This window comes from Amblyomma mixtum, chromosome 1, assembly GCF_055824585.1.
Source record: "Amblyomma mixtum isolate Tamu chromosome 1, ASM5582458v1, whole genome shotgun sequence".
Classification (NCBI taxonomy): domain Eukaryota; kingdom Metazoa; phylum Arthropoda; class Arachnida; order Ixodida; family Ixodidae; genus Amblyomma; species Amblyomma mixtum.
This window is the reverse complement of record NC_143012.1, coordinates 315,000,547-315,015,901: the sequence shown is the minus strand read 5'-3', so window position 1 is coordinate 315,015,901 and position 15,355 is coordinate 315,000,547. Positions and strand designations below refer to the sequence as shown.

The 15,355-nt window shown below is 46.3% G+C and overlaps 2 protein-coding genes across 2 annotated transcripts in view; one reads left to right on the top strand and one right to left on the bottom strand.

The window, feature by feature from the left end:
* Positions 1–103: 103 nt before the first annotated feature.
* On the bottom strand, positions 104–4,695 carry Pomp (proteasome maturation protein). The gene is made up of 6 exons (XM_089567025.1): positions 4,636–4,695; positions 4,127–4,221; positions 3,981–4,041; positions 3,806–3,907; positions 2,060–2,153; positions 104–236 (listed from the first exon to the last, which is right to left on the bottom strand). The coding sequence occupies exons 2-6, from the start codon at positions 4,219–4,221 to the stop codon at positions 169–171; spliced, it is 420 nt and encodes a 139-aa protein (XP_089423151.1). The 5' UTR covers positions 4,636–4,695; the 3' UTR covers positions 104–168.
* A 297-nt stretch (positions 4,696–4,992) lies between these two features.
* The window catches only part of LOC149372532 (vascular endothelial growth factor receptor 1-like), a 76,618-nt gene continuing 66,255 nt past the window's right edge, over positions 4,993–15,355 (top strand). The window contains exon 1 of the mRNA XM_089567022.1: positions 4,993–5,252. Coding sequence (XP_089423148.1) covers positions 5,171–5,252 — 82 coding nt within the window. The 5' untranslated portion in view covers positions 4,993–5,170. The remainder of the gene's footprint in view (positions 5,253–15,355) is intronic.

Here is a 15,355-nt window from a genome sequence, read left to right as displayed (position 1 = left end):
GTGTTATGTCTAAAGGGGTTATTTAGTTTGCTTGGAAAATGGCTCTAAACCAATTTCTCCTGCTTGAGATAGTAAAGTGACTGAAGACAATGACATGCAGAACTTTTCTGTGTGCTCAAAATCAATTTAATTTCAAAAAGTCACGGCAGCAACAGAAGTATCCAATGGTCACAGCAGGTTCAAGTGCTTCTGCATTACCATGAGAGGTGGCCGCAGCATCTCGGATTCCATGTGGTCTGAAAGAAAGCAACTTTGTTCAAGTAGTCATGGTGGCTGAATTTTATCAACAGCCACCGGCTAGTATATGTGCACATGATTACTTTGCAGCACCCTACTTTCATGTGAACATCACATTTTATGTTTTGTAATCAGGCCACCTTTCCACACCTGCCTGCTCTATCCACAAGGAAAGCATTTATATATTTATATATATAAAGTTACTCCTTCAGGAAATGCAAGGGGGGGGCCATGTGTAAGGATCCCGAAATCAATCCATTGCTTGTGAGTATGTACTGGTTTGTGAAGCTCACTAGCCTGTGAATAACAGCATCTGGAGTTTATGTACTATCAGCAACAAATGAAACAAAAGCCAATATACCGTATTTACTCGAATCTAGGCCGGCCACGATTCTAAGCCGAGACCCGAAAGGCCACAGAAAAAAAAAAACTTACCTCGATTGTAGGCCGGCCGAAAAAACAACTGTGAACAAGAGGTACAGCACGCAAACGACATTTATTGCCAGGAACCCGTTCAGGCAGATCCCGGGCTGGCGTTTGGGCGAGGAGACATATGCAACGCCAGCCCGGGATCAGCCGCCGAAGTCCCGCCCGGCTTGAAGATTTGACGACTGCTCTGCAGCGAGTATAACTTTCCGCTTGAAGGCGGCACTATAATGGCACCGCCTGTTTGGTGCCATGGTGTTGGTGATAAAAACCACGCACGAAAACTTCACTGCTGCGAATGTGCTCACACCACCTCACGAGAACAGAACAAGGCCAAAATGGCAGCCAGTGCTCATGTGTGCTTTGATCAGTATCGGCTACGGATAGCAACGGCTACAGTGCTGTCTTTCGTTGGCGTTTTGTGGGGGCGCCACCTGCGTGCTACATTTATTCGTATTTTACGAATACGAAACCTCGAAACGAAATCCTCGAATCTAAGCCGACATAAGAGTTCTACATCTCGTTTTTTTGAAAAACTATCGGCCTAGATTCGAATAAATACGGTATTAGCAACTGGAGAGGAAATACATGCAAGCTTGAGTAACTCCTCTAAAGCACAGTCTTCGTGCGGAGTGAAATTAACCTACGCTAGTATATAGCTTCCACTGGCTAAAATCTTCTCATTTGGTTGTCTGTGTTTAAATCGTCTTGTTTGCATTTCATTGGTTGCTGATAATACATGCTTTGCTCAATCTAGAACAATGTTCACAGATGCCTTTACCATAAGGGCCACTGGCTAGTACACACAGATTACGAGCATGAAGCATACGTATAGGTCAATTCTTGAACGCCGAGGATTACTGGACATTAACATTAAAGAGACAACATGCGTGGGGCTGCATGTGTTCATGTTCAGCATTTTTAACAATGATGAGAAAAGGGTTGAACCACACCAGGAATACATTACAGAGGGAAGGTGGGCGTGTACTGGTAATAAACTGACAATTGGGGCTAGTTGGTACAGCATTTTCACAATGGAAAACACTAAATTTGAAAGAATGAGCGCGTAACAATTACTCGTAAAGCTCGTCCTCTCTCTATCTCAGGTCGGTCTGTCAAAGTTGGCACTTTCCATAGCAAAAAGTGTACTGTGATTACAACTCAAGTGCCACACACTTGCACTGCACTCAATTACCCAAGGAAAGACAAAATGAAAAATCATTAGAGAGAAAAAAATATACAATAAGGTTATTTTGGCCACAATTTTTCAGTGCACCAATCTCGATGCTTTGACATACTAGGCAGCTTGCCGAATGATTGTGTGCATTACCAGTTTCTAAAAAGGATAAGCTGCTGTGTGAAGATGTTCACTGTCTACAACAACAGGTGTGCATACCGTTGTAGAGATCTTCAAAAGTGATGGTCTCATCTCGACCATCCAGAGCCTCCAGCATGGCATTGGAGCTGGGCAAGAACGGCAATCTGCCAACCTGATAGTGTAATGCAAGCGGGGAATCCAATGATTAGCAGAAGACACAGGTCTTGAGTCATCACAAGCGAAAGTAGCAATCGCCCTCTTGTGTGTGAAAAAGTTCGAAAAGCATCCTAGAAGGGCCGCATTGGAATACCATATAGCTAGGGAAAGCAACATTCTTAAGCTATAGATGCTAATAGTTCTCCCAGTCTGTATTCTTGAGTCTCATTACATGAGTCAGCTTGCCATCACGCCATAGTGGATTGCTGGCGTGTAAGCCACAACAACAATAGTGCAACAGCGAAGAGATATTCTGCTGTAATAGATTCATGAATGACTAGACTTCCAACACAAGAGCTCCAAGAACAAAATATGAAAAAAAAATTCCTCATCACCTATTTATGGCAACCATAATAAAATCTTTTTGTCACCTCCCAGCCACATTTGAAATACAAAAATGTCAATAGCATGAATATCTACAGTGTAATCTACAATTTAACAGCTGATGCCAAAATAGCATGTCCTCTGTATATCTGATGGATATCCATCCATTTATGGACCTCATACAGAACCACACAGGGCACCCCTACCAGGTCATCCTCAATATGTGTACAATATAAATTGCACTTAAAAGAAGTTTATGCACAGGTAAATCTATTTGTTTGATTTAGACATAGCTAAGAAAACCTAATCAACATTTTGGCAATGGTTGGTTTGTGGGGTTTAACGTCTCAAAGCGACTCAGGCTATGAGAGACGCTGTAGTGAAGGGCTCCGGAAATTTCAACCACCTGGGGTTCTTTAATGTGCACTGACATCGCACAGTACACGGGCCTCAAGAATTTCGCCTCCATCGAAATTCGACCGCCGCGGCCGGGATCGAACCCGCGTCTTTCGGGTCAGCGGCCGAGCACCATAACCACTGAGCCACTGCGGCGGCATTCTGGCAATGTATTTGCAGCTTTGAAATTTCCAACACCAAAAATATTTTTTTTTTCTCCATTTGATAACACCTTTGGTTGCTCACTATGAAGTGGATACAATAAAATGCTTCATGTGAAGGTGGGTAACTTATTCTACATTTACACACACATACACACACACTCCATTAATATCGTGAACACACAGCCTTCTTGCTTTGCGAATGTGCAAAGTTCCTGCGTACTCAGTACTGATGCACAGCGTGGTCCTGCTATCCGTTCGCTTGGGTAATTTCTACAGCACACAGCAGTCATCATGACACCATGGTTGCAGAGTTTACATGCTCTGTCCAGTCAGGTGACAGAAAATCATAAATATTAGTAGCAACCTTTGTGAGGCACTTAATGTAAAGGGTACAGAAACGGTAGCATGTCAAACAAGCCAGCTTGTTTGCTAAAGCTTGCAGACTACTCATTTGCTGCTTTTCTAACTTCACCTGTATGTGCCTAAAAAAATAACCAGTGATTATTAGATGGCCTATCAACATTCTTGTAGGTCGCAGTTAAGAGCTTAGCTTCCAAGCTAAAGTCAAATTCAGCGAAGAAATTGCAAGAGAAATGTTTTATCAACTGCCAGACCCACGCTGCATGCACGTGAACGTGCAGTACCAAAAACTGTGCTTTTGGTACAACCGCCGACAGGCGCGTTGCAGTACTGAAACCCACTAGTGAAGGCAAACATATCTCACCTGTAGGGCAGCCTTCTTTTCGACCATAAGTTTCAGGGGAACATGAAGTCCCTGAATGGATCGAGCCGTCGCCAGCTCCAGCTTTCTGGCGTTTTCCTCATACTGCAACGAAAAGCAATCGGTGTGGCTACGTAACGGACTACCAGCTCCACCATCACTGACAACGTAGACCTACATTTTTTTCCGACTCCTCGAGCGGATGGGAAACTGCAAGGCTGTTCCTCACGCTTGGAAAGCTGCGAACGTGATAGTCAAGCTTGGTAAAAAAAAAAAAACATGTTTTCTCCAGCATCGGGCACTCCAATCACTTTTGCTACTCACCCATGAACCATGACTTCGTGGATACCGTAGGCGCCATGCTCCATCGACGCCGGCTTCTTTTCAGAGGTTGTCGGTCGCAGCGACGGAAGATCCATCTGAGGGCATTGCAGGTTGACAGAAAGCAACGCGAGAAACGCGCAGCGTAATACTCTACTCGATTCATGCACAACGCTCAAACGTCGCGCCTCAATACCATTGCGCGTTATTTCAGAGTCAGCAATACTAGTTAATTAAAAAATGCATACAGCAGCTACTTCACATCACGGCTTTGTGCTCCCTAACACAATCATGTCTTTCTACACACAGAAAATGCCAAAGCCTTCGCAATGAATGTGCTCAAAGCAGCGACGAGAACCGCGAGGTCAAAAAGCTCCGTTTTGATAAAGTACGCTCATTTCAGAATAAACGTCACAAATTGCTCGCATCAGACTCTGCATGTAGAGGGCAAAAACAACAAATGCCGCCTAATTTCTTGCTAAAAGGCCCGGAATAACCAACGTCTCACTCACCTCCGAGCAGTGAACAAGCAGCTTTTAAACAAGATGGCCGTCAGTAAGGTAAAAAAAAAAACACGTAAAAACGCTTAGCGCTTGAAGCGGCACCTAGGTCAAGTTTCGGTTTCGATTTCAGTTTTTTTGTAGGCGTGCGATAAATATGTCCGTTGATTGTCATATCTCTCAGTTATATATAGAGTTTTGTACGAACGCTGAGACAATTTAGCGGGAACGATGTTAATGGTAATCGAATATTAGGAGTTAATGGGAGAGCTTGCTTCTCTTCGCTTTTCTTTGTATGTTGCGACCGGCGTGTTTAATCAGCGCCGCTACCACGTGAGCGGCGGAGCCGATGCGCTCCACTTTCCCCCCCGACTTTGCGCCCGCTCTTCAACATCAGCTGAACGCCGGACTCCGCCTTCGCGGCCTTCGCCCCACGCTGCTCGGAGCTATGTTCGACGCAATGTCTTGCGGAGTCAGAATAGCGTAGCGTTTATTCGGTGTTTTCTCAATTTTCGCGTGATCTGCATTGCCTCGCATCCCTTTGAGAATGACATCATGTGCAGTGATTGCACAAACGTGGATTTTGATACAGCTCTTGTTGTTGTGCCGGACCTCGCACGTCGGAGAACGTGAGTATACGCACGGCACTATTGCTAGTTCGTTTCGGCGTCAGATATAATCACCTTCACGGAATTCGCACCAAGTACTCGGATAAAAAGAAATAAAAAATAATAAAAATATTTCTTTTCATAATGGATAAGCCGGAAGGAAACTCCCATCCAGGGCATCTGATTCCGACTAGTCAACGAAAAGCAACACCCAATTAAGTAGTTCGTCATAAATTTCGTGTTCGTTTGTTTGCTTATTGCATATTATACATCGCCACGTTGTTCTGCTATTACTAATTTAGCGAACTTAATATTTTGCCTCCGAGATCGTTCTGCACGCGATAGTTACATATTTTTAAAATTATGCTGTAAAATTGGCACGCAAGAAATTCATCTGTTCGTTTTTTTATTTTCTTACTTGCTTCTGATGCATGGATTCACTCCTGCTTTTATGTATGTCAAACTTATGTTGAAACAGGAAAAACTTCTTAATAATGAGGTAATCAGCCAGCCAATTATTGGATCTTGAATAAACAGCGCGAACAAAGACGAGCACAAAAGACAAGAAAACGGACGACACAGCGCTGTGTCGTCCGTTTTCTTGTCTTTTGTGCTCGTCTTTGTTCGCGCTGTTTATTCAAGATGCTTAACAACTAGCCCGCCAAAACGTGTTAACATCAATTATTGGAATTTCAGGGACTATTTTATAGCGCTTGAGATGAACTCGAGTAACGTCGATTTCTGCCCATAGATTTATTGTCCTTCGATCCACATGAAATATTTAGTTTTTTTTTCAACGCTGGTTTTAAAAAGTGCAACTAGCATCTCAGAGAGCACATTGTCATTTTTGAGAGTAAAGTGGTACATTTTTAACCGGATAGATCGATATTTCTGAGCACACTTCCAACGCTTATCACGGGATTGTGAGTCTTCACTCTTCGTTTATATATCACTTAGCGTGAGGCGCAGTACTCCATGCGGGTGAAGGCTCTGTGACGGATATGGCGTACAAAGATGTCTTTGTTTGGCATTATTGTTTTGGATGCAGGGTGGGGTGCCGTGGACCATACATATGTGCATACATGCCGAAAGGCGTTTCGTTAGCAGCTGCTTAAGCAGCTCCTAACGAATGAAGACTTATATTAGAGTATTAGAATCACTGTTTAGCTGGAAACGCCTCGCTATGAATAATAATTAAGCCGATAATCTATAGCCCTCAGGGGAAAACGTGTGTGCAGTGTATACGCGTTTCATAGCTATAATTATGTTGTTTAGCATATTTCACCGTTGTTTTCAATTTTAAGCGATTTTTGACATACTTGTGAGCATATCAGCTAATATTGCCGTTCTGCGTCTAACCTACTGATTGCCAACAATGGTCATTAATTCCTTGACTGTTGGTCGGAGGCCCTCTTTACCAGATAAACTTGATCTGATAGTGGTCGTGTCGCGTAATGGTTCCATGTTGTTTGGTACACCATAGGGCTGGCTAGGAAAATGATTGGGACGACCTTCGGCTCCGACTAATTGTTTTGAAAAGCTTAGCATGAGTAGTTAGGTCCCTGTCAAGCCTGCATGCAATACGAAGCTAGTGCCTTGAATCAAAGCTACATACTGCTCGCACCCGAACTAGCGTGCCGGTTTTATGCAAAGTTTAGCAGTGTAAGCTACGGACGTTAAATGTCTCTTACGAAAAGTATCGTGCTTAGGTATTTTAGAGTATCAGTGTAGATATTTAATTTAGTACTGGCAAAGTTGCTTCAGCCACGCGCTTAAAGTGCGCACTTTCTTAGCCAATGCCTCTCCATCTGCCTTCCGTATAATAAGGTAATAAAAACAGTGACCAAGGACAGCGCAGAGCAGACGTTGAACACGTGCCGATTGCAATTCGCTGAAAGGCCAGATTTTTTTCTGGTGACGGATTCAATTTCGCCCGTATACATGCATACTATCGTGCGCAAATAAACTCAAACGAAACAATACAAACTACAGGCGGAGATAGCATGAGATTGGTTGACGGAAGGGTAATATTGACGCGCTGTTGGCCTTCACGTATACTTTTAATTGTGACCGCAACCAGTCGCAGTATAACAATAAATTAACCATGACGTCGCTTAATACCCTTAACTTAATAGCTTCCGAAATTAGAGCTCTCGTTTGTACTGCGTCAACGTTTTTATGAATCGGCTCTCAAGTTGCCTCAACCTGCGCAGAGGTATGCCGTGCGAAAACACAAATGAAACGTAAATGAATTGGACAAAAGCCGGTAGGGAATTTGATATATGGTAATAATAGAAGGGGACAAGATGTACGCAGACGAAGTCTTCCTCCTGACAGGATTTTTTTTTCCCCCGGCTTGAATGCTTGTTGGCTTCTCCTTCTACCTCATTTTAATACGCGCACCCTGCATATACGTGCCGACCAATCGCGACAGCCGGTGAAACAATCATGAAAGGCGGAAAGCATGACTGGCCCATGCGCTGACCAGTCACGGCAGCCAACGAGCAATCGCTAGTCCAATCACTAGTCGGCAGTGCATATCAATGCGAACGAACAGCTTTGAGAGCTCGTATCAGTTCAATCTAAAAGTCACGTATACGTTCACCTTTGCACATTGACACCTGATCGTGACGAGATAAGTGAATACCTCTCCAGGGCTTTTCCCTTGGTCAGATGCATTTCTGAGTGTTTTAGTTTCATCCTGCTGATTGGATTCTCCAAATACAGTCGTCCCCCGTTAATACGATTCCCGTTTATATGGACGACTCGTATTACGGACAGTTATTCTGAGGACCAAACTTTTTCAGTGTATTTATGCCTCGTTTCTATTTAAACCCGCTGTCCGGACAATAGACAGGGTTACAGTGCACGGAACCTATTGGGACCCACGTATTTTTGTCCCGTTAATATGGACAGCGACGGGAACAAAATCCCGAGTGCCTGTAGCAGATGTTCCGCCCCTTGTATTTTGATTGCAGAACACCAGCGAAAGGCAGTGCGAAAGTACAAATGGCCTTTTTGTGTGTGAACACTCATTCTTTAGAGTGGCAAGGTGTTCGGTTAACGCGTCCTACCATTCCCCGCATTGCATGAATCGCAGCGAAGAAAATTCTCTCTGTGCGCTAAGTTGAGAACCACATTCAGCTGCTGTCAGCCAAGTGAGCATAGTGTATTTGGGGCGTGGACAGTTGTAGCAGGAGATACTTCATCACACCAGGAGGCGCCATCACGCATCTCATGGACCACTATGGTCGGATACAACTTTAGTCTGCAGTGAAGCTCCGCCCACATTCAGGACCGGCGCACAGAATTCCTCCACGACGAAAAAGTAGTCCGTTGTTAAAACTTCTCTTGCGACCTAGACTGGAAGCTAATTAGAAGAAAAACGTTATAAGCTCTAGAATTTAGACACCTGGCTTGTTTAATACAATCAAACGTTACAAAGCTGATTTCGTTTACTTTTGTGACTGCCTAGCGAAGTAATACAGGACGCCGCGGACCGCGGCCCAGTATTAGCAACTGCTGTTTTTTTAAGTTGTATCCTACCGTGCTTCAACCTGCTGCGCATGATTTTAAAATTATACACCTTGAGTTTCCAAGGTGTATTATTCGTCATTGTGGACGACTCGCTTTATGGACACTTTTGCTTTGGATCCAAATTTAAGTGCCCATATTAACGAGGCACGACTGTGACACGCGGTATGTCCGACATCCATTTCGGTACCGCTCAAATGATGTATGGATACCAGGCCGCGATACGTGTACTGCGTGCCGCGCAGAACAAATAGCACAGCAATTTTTTTTTAACGTCATTTCTTCGCAGCCATTCATAACCGAGATTTTCATGTCAGAGGTAACGAAATACAACGCACGAAGCATACATTTAGTTCACAGTTCCGTCTCTATGGCGAAGTTATGAGAATATCTGCTACCTTGCAATACGCTCGAACGTTCGCTCGTCTCCACTTGGGACAACATGCTCTCGACGCTTTCCTATTCCCGCTTATCTCTGCCTCGGTGTGTCACCGTCTGCGAGCGCAACGTAGAAAGGCGAATGATGGGCTGTACTGTGCGAGATTCTTTCCCGATCAGTTGCCTCGTTTCTTTGTTCTTAGTCAGTCTGCTCTGATTAGAGCCAGTGAGAGGCGTCGCTTTGCAGCCGTCAACCATGACGTCCCAAGCGGTAGCAACTAATGATGAAGGAACGTTATATTGAATCCCGGTAGAAGCTGCCACAGAGTATTTCTCTGTCTGTCTGTTATGGCTTTTTTTTTTCTCCGGCGTTGCGTGAGCTTGACACGGCAACGATATTATCCGCAAGGCGGTCCAGAATCTTACCTGACGTAAGTAATGTACGAAAAATGTTTCCGCAGCTTCTCTAGCGAAGTGGCACGACAGAATTAGTAGCTGTTATCTGCCCACAGCGATACAGCGATACGTTACGCCGAGCGCTTTACATAAACACAAAATCGGAGCGCAGTCGTCGATTGCACAGTCCAAGTCCTTATCTGGCATGAGATATTTTGTGATTACTTGTGCTGTGTGCTCAGCGATCCATGTTAGATCAGCCTGTGATAATCCAGCGGGTCCATGGTCTTTGTTTCGCCAGATAAAGGACTCTCATTTTCATGAGCACCGTAAGCATATACTCTGGCTGCACACTTATAGGGACCATGCAATGGTATTTTCTGAGAAAAGAAAAAAAAAACAAAAAAAAGGTCGGGACTGCACCTCGCCACACCCCACCCCGCCCAAGTCAATGGGCACGTCCAAAGAGAAGGCTCGCCCGGATGACCCATTCACGTCATTGAGGTACGGTCGGCTAAGAACGCGCGGTGAGCTGTCGCCCTGATCGGATGCGAGCAGCAATTTAAAAAAAAAAATATTTGTAAATTAGAGAGTCCACGTATAGCTTTCAATTTGACTCGAATGCTCACAAAGAGCGCCTGTACAGATTATTGTGCATTTGAATATGGCCATCAAAAATAGTTTCAGGGCCCCTTTAAGGTCGAAAAACTGAGGTTCGTGACCCACCCCAACGCGTCGTTTGCCGTTGCCACAAAAATAAATTCATGAGGTCATCAGCATAATCTTGATAACGACCAGTGAAGTATTTATTATTCCTAAACATTTATTATTGTTTATTAATAAGCATTTATTATTCCTGTTTTGTGCCAACCGCGACCTCCCAGTCCACACCAGCTACGTAATGTCATATATCCCCGTGACCTTCGACCGTCCGTGGCTGTTAACGTATTTCTATCAGCAAATTGTGCTTTGCTGATGGCCCACTTCAGCGGCACAAACCTTTCCTCCTTGTGGGAATAGCTTACGGGCTCTTGTTACGCTATGTAATGCTTCCTTACCAATATCGTATGATACGTTCATTTCAATACAAAAAAAGGCAACCGCCGACCAATGCTTTTGGTTAAAAAGAAGACGTTCCGTCTTCCATACGGAAGCCTTGTTCCCGTTCTACCCGACCAGACGAGATTCCGTCAAATCTTAGATTTCATAATACGGCACGCCTGGAAGCCAAGTGACGTCCGAAGTGTTTTCGATATCGTTAACCCCTGAAACAGTTTGTAGATGGCAAGACAGCCAGCGCAGCTCAGTATCTAAACAACGAACTCATGAACAAGTGCATAGCTCGAAAAAGTCTTGCCGCGAGGTAGATTGAACATAGAGGTTTATTTGGTGCAAAGCAAGTCAGTTAAGTCGGGTTTTATGGCGCTTAACCTTTGCATAAGAAAATCCAAGACTCCCGCTCGCGATGGGCACAGCCTAAAAACCACGTTCCTTGAAAGTCTTAAAAAGCTGTGGGCTCAGTAAACTCAAGTATAGGTCCTTCCAACGTTTGCCCTGTTGGACGCATTCGCGATGCGCGCATATTCAGCGAACCGAGCGTGGGAAAAACAAGCTGACCGTGAAGAAGAAAGCAGAGAGCGCCCATCTGTGACGGCGCGGTCTTCATCTCTCGCGAGACACGCCGCCCGTTGCCTCCCCCCCCCCCCCCCCCCCCCCTATTTCTTGCAGTCTCCCCCTTTGTGCGAGGCACGCAAGCACCGCTGATTTCGCTCGCTTTGCATTTTCATTTCCCTGTTGGCTTTGCGACACAGCAAAACAGACAACACCTGTAGGAATGCGCGTGCACAGCCGCCGCGAGGATCCCAACGCGAAGCACCTGCTTCGCGCCGAGGCGTGCTGAACAGCCAGGCGCCGGCCGCAACCGTTTCAACACGTTTAGCATCAGTGTGACCGGAGCTGCAGTCCTTCATTTCGTGTGAAATAGGGCAGAACTAAGGTATTCCTGAGTCGGCAGCAACAAGAATGTGTTGGAGAAAAACTCGAAAATGTGGGGGCCCACTTGGACGCGACCCAGTATTGTTTGCTCGATTCGAAAGAGATCTAGCCATATAAGTTAGAGTACGTTCAAAATCATCTAACGCAGTCGAGTAAGTTCTCTGAAAGAAGAGGAATTGCAGTCCTTGACCAGGTAAAAAAGATAAAAATGACGTTTCGCAACCGTTACGGTTTCCTTGTTTGTGCGAGGTCGCTCTAAACGCAGTCCTTATCTATGAAGCAAAAGATGACTTAAAGTTCGGAATAAGCCAAAGGCGCGTCGAGTACACTTGAAAACGAGACACGTAAGGAAGGCACAAGGGCAGGCGCTTACTGCAGCAACAAAGACGTTTTATTGCAACGCTCAGTGTGAATATTTCTCAAGAGAAACGAGGGAAGAAAGAACTAAGGAACAAAAACAAACTGACCGATGTTTAGTTTGTCACTATCTTGAAAGAAAATTTCTGTTCCCGAAAGCAGAATGGATCATGCTACACTCCTACTATTTCTCGACGCATCTGATCATGATGTGCAAATTTTGCAGAGGTTTGCCCTATAGCAGGCTTCGTAAGATATATCTTGCTCGCGAAAGCAGAATGGACCATGGTACGATCCTACTATTTCTCGACTCCTCTGATCATGATGTGCAAATTTGACAGAGGTTTGTTTGCCTTATAGGCAGGCTTCGCAGGATTTATCTTGCTCGCGAAGTTCGCTCGCATTAGAGGCAAGGTGCGTGCCTGTGCCATTTCTCGGCGCCCTGCAGTGCTCTGCGAGGCGCAGGTTGATACGGCGTCCCGTTTGACCGATGTACACTTCTCCGCCAATGAAAGAATCTCGGGCACCTTGTTTTGCTTAGAAGTGGCAAACCGCTTGGCATGTCTGATGTCGCATGTTCTGCAAACGCTTGTGTTTCCTTTTTCTGCCTGGTTCTGCGCCGCAGAATACATTCTTCTGAGCTTGTGTGGTGCAGAAAACACAATGTGAACGCTGTAACACGCAGCAATACTCTTAAGCCCACGAACAGTGGGGTGTATACATGGGAGAACAAGTTTCCTGCGCTTCCTGTCTTCAGAAGCACTCTTGTATTGCGCTTTGAGATGTTTTATCATTCTTCTAGCGTTCCCAGGAAATGACGTGGTGAGGTTAGCCAGAAGCCTTTGTTGCTAGCGCCTTCCTTACCTGTTTTTTTTTCTTATTTGAGCTACTCTACCTGACATGTGCTTGACACATGTTCTGTACCTGACAACATTCCCAACCTTTCGCCCTGCTCCAATGGCACGTTTCCCGCGGTTCTGTTAAGAGTATCTGGTATGGTACTTCTCAAAGCGACACATCGGCTTGGAGGTACGTCGCAGTGGAGGTCTCCGGGGAATTTCAGACTACTCGAGGTTCTTTAACATGCATTGGCAACGTGCAGAACACGGACACCTTTTTCGTTTCGCCTCCGGGGCAGCAGCCTCTGCTGAGAAGACACCCATACAACACATAATCTGGGTCCCAGGCCACGCAGGCGTAGCGGGGAACGAAACAGCAGACAGCCTAGCTCGAGGGCTTACATACCGAGCAGGCATGTCAGATGTTCTGGAGCTTCAGCTACTAGCATGCGAGGGGGGATACACAGAGACATTACAACTATACAGAGGGACTAGATTCAAGTACCCACCACCACACAAAGCCCTCACGAGGGAGGAAGCAGTCGGCTGGCGTAGGCTACAAACAAACTCCTTCCCCAACTTGTACATCTATAACAAGATGTCACCAACACAATACAGAGCAAACTGTCCATGGTGCGGCGACACACCCACACTATACCACATCACATGGGAGTGCGAACGAAATAAAGCATTCCACCAACACGAATTCCCGAGTGCGGAGCAATGGGAGAGCCGGCTCACCAGCAGCGAGCTCGCGGCCCAAAGGGCCTTAGTGCGGCACGCTACTGATGCAGCGCGGCTCAGTGGAGCCCTGGACTAGGGGCCCAACCTTGCTGAAGAGAAGCCTCAAGTCGCCGGCGCCACGAAAGACGACGGAGGCTTCGAATCCGCGAATCTCTTAAAAGATCTAAATAGAAGTTTTCTACTACTACTACTACTACTACTACTACTACCAAGAATTCGGGAGAAGCGCTTCTAGTTCCCTTGCCTGACACCACAAGCCCCATGGCTTTGAATGCCCCAAAATAGCTCACTGCCTTCATCCGTGACGCAAGAAAGACAGAATAACCGCGTGGCTGCAGAAGAGAACGTGATAGGCCGTTAGGCTTAGCGGCACTGGCTGGGCGCTGTCCCGGATTCCTGGTAATGATCGAAACGTGGACGTCGGGGCAGAATTGAGCCCGCGTCCTCGGGCTCAGCCGCCGAGCTCCTTACCCCCTACCCACTGTGTCACTGCAGCGGGGCTGTTAAGGGTTCCTGGCGTCGTCTGAACCAGCGCTGATCCCAGCAGGAGCCGTGCCGTCCCTTTTTCTTCGCGATAGGCGTTGCGTTTTCCCAGTTTAAGCCTGATGTTTGAGGTTTTTCAAATCACGCTGGCACTCCTTAATTCTACGTGTTAGTTTTTCCGTCTCGCCGACGTAGACGTGATTACAGTCTTTCAGGTGCTCTCAAAAGTCATTCATACTTAGCATGCCGTAGGAAGGAACTACAAGGTAGCGAAAGAATGTTCGAGGGCTCTGGAATGGTGTCTGTTGGTTCGAGGTTCGTAAGGACCACTGGAGGTTCGCTCATGAGCCATACCTATACCACAGACTTCCACATCTCCTCTCGAGAATATCCTTCGCCAAATCCCACAGTTCATGAACATGAACTTACAGTCGGCAGCAAAAGTTTACGGGATGTTGGTGTCCGGAGAAAAATTTATATCGGCGCAGTCATGCATGCGCCTGAATTTCCTGCAGGTATGCTGGTCTTTCAACTGGTGCAGGAGGTCATTTCCCCTGTACCATTGACTACCACTACAGCGGCTGTAGCCGAAGGCTATAGAAGAGGCCGCTCCCTGAACATTCTAACGGACTCGAAAGAAACATGCAAGAGTTATACGAAGGGCGACATTAGCGGCATCGCCCTTAGGATCATCGGCGAGGCGGCAGCTTCCGCTGGAAAAACGCCTATACAGCATATCATCTGGGTGCCAGCTCACGCAGGCGTAGCAGGAAACGAAAGGGCGGACAGCCTGGCTCGAGGGCTCACTTACCGAGCAGGCTTATCGGACGCCCCGGAGTTACGGCTACTCGCGTGCGAGGGAGGCTACGCAGAGACCCTACAACTTTATAGGGGAACTAGATTGAGGTATCCACCACCACACAGAGCACTGACTAGGGAAGAGGCTGTAGGATGGCGTAGGCTACAGACGAACACTTTTCCTAACCTGTACATATACAGCAAAATGTCACCAACGCAATTCAGATCAGACTGTCCCTGGTGCGGCGGTACACCTACACTCTATCACATTACCTGGGAGTGCGAAAGAAACATAGCATTCCACAATTATCAAACACCGAGTGAGGAGCAATGGGAGAGCTGTCTCTCCAGCAGCGAGCTCGAGGTCCAGAGGTCCTTGGTACAGCACGCTGTTGAAGCGGCACGACTCAGTGGAGCCCTGGACTGAGGGCCCACCCTTGCTCGAAGACTCAAGTCGCCAGCGCCCAAGCAGGACGACCAAGAAGTCTTCATCTCCGCGAACCAAGAAGTCTTCATCTCCGCGAATCTCTTGAAAGAGCAATAAAAGTTTTCTCTCTCTCTCTCTCAACTGGTGCCAATACCAAGGTGGTGAGGTCGCGC

Coding starts and splice junctions, on each gene's coding strand:
- Pomp (XM_089567025.1), bottom strand. CDS start 4,221: ATGGATCTTCCGTCGCTGCGACCGACAACCTCTGAAAAGAAGCCGGCG. Junction 2,154..3,805: donor AAAAGAAGGCTGCCCTACAG/GTGAGATATGTT, acceptor TTACACTATCAG/GTTGGCAGATTGCCGTTCTT. Junction 237..2,059: donor TTTTGAAGATCTCTACAACG/GTATGCACACCT, acceptor GCTTTCTTTCAG/ACCACATGGAATCCGAGATG.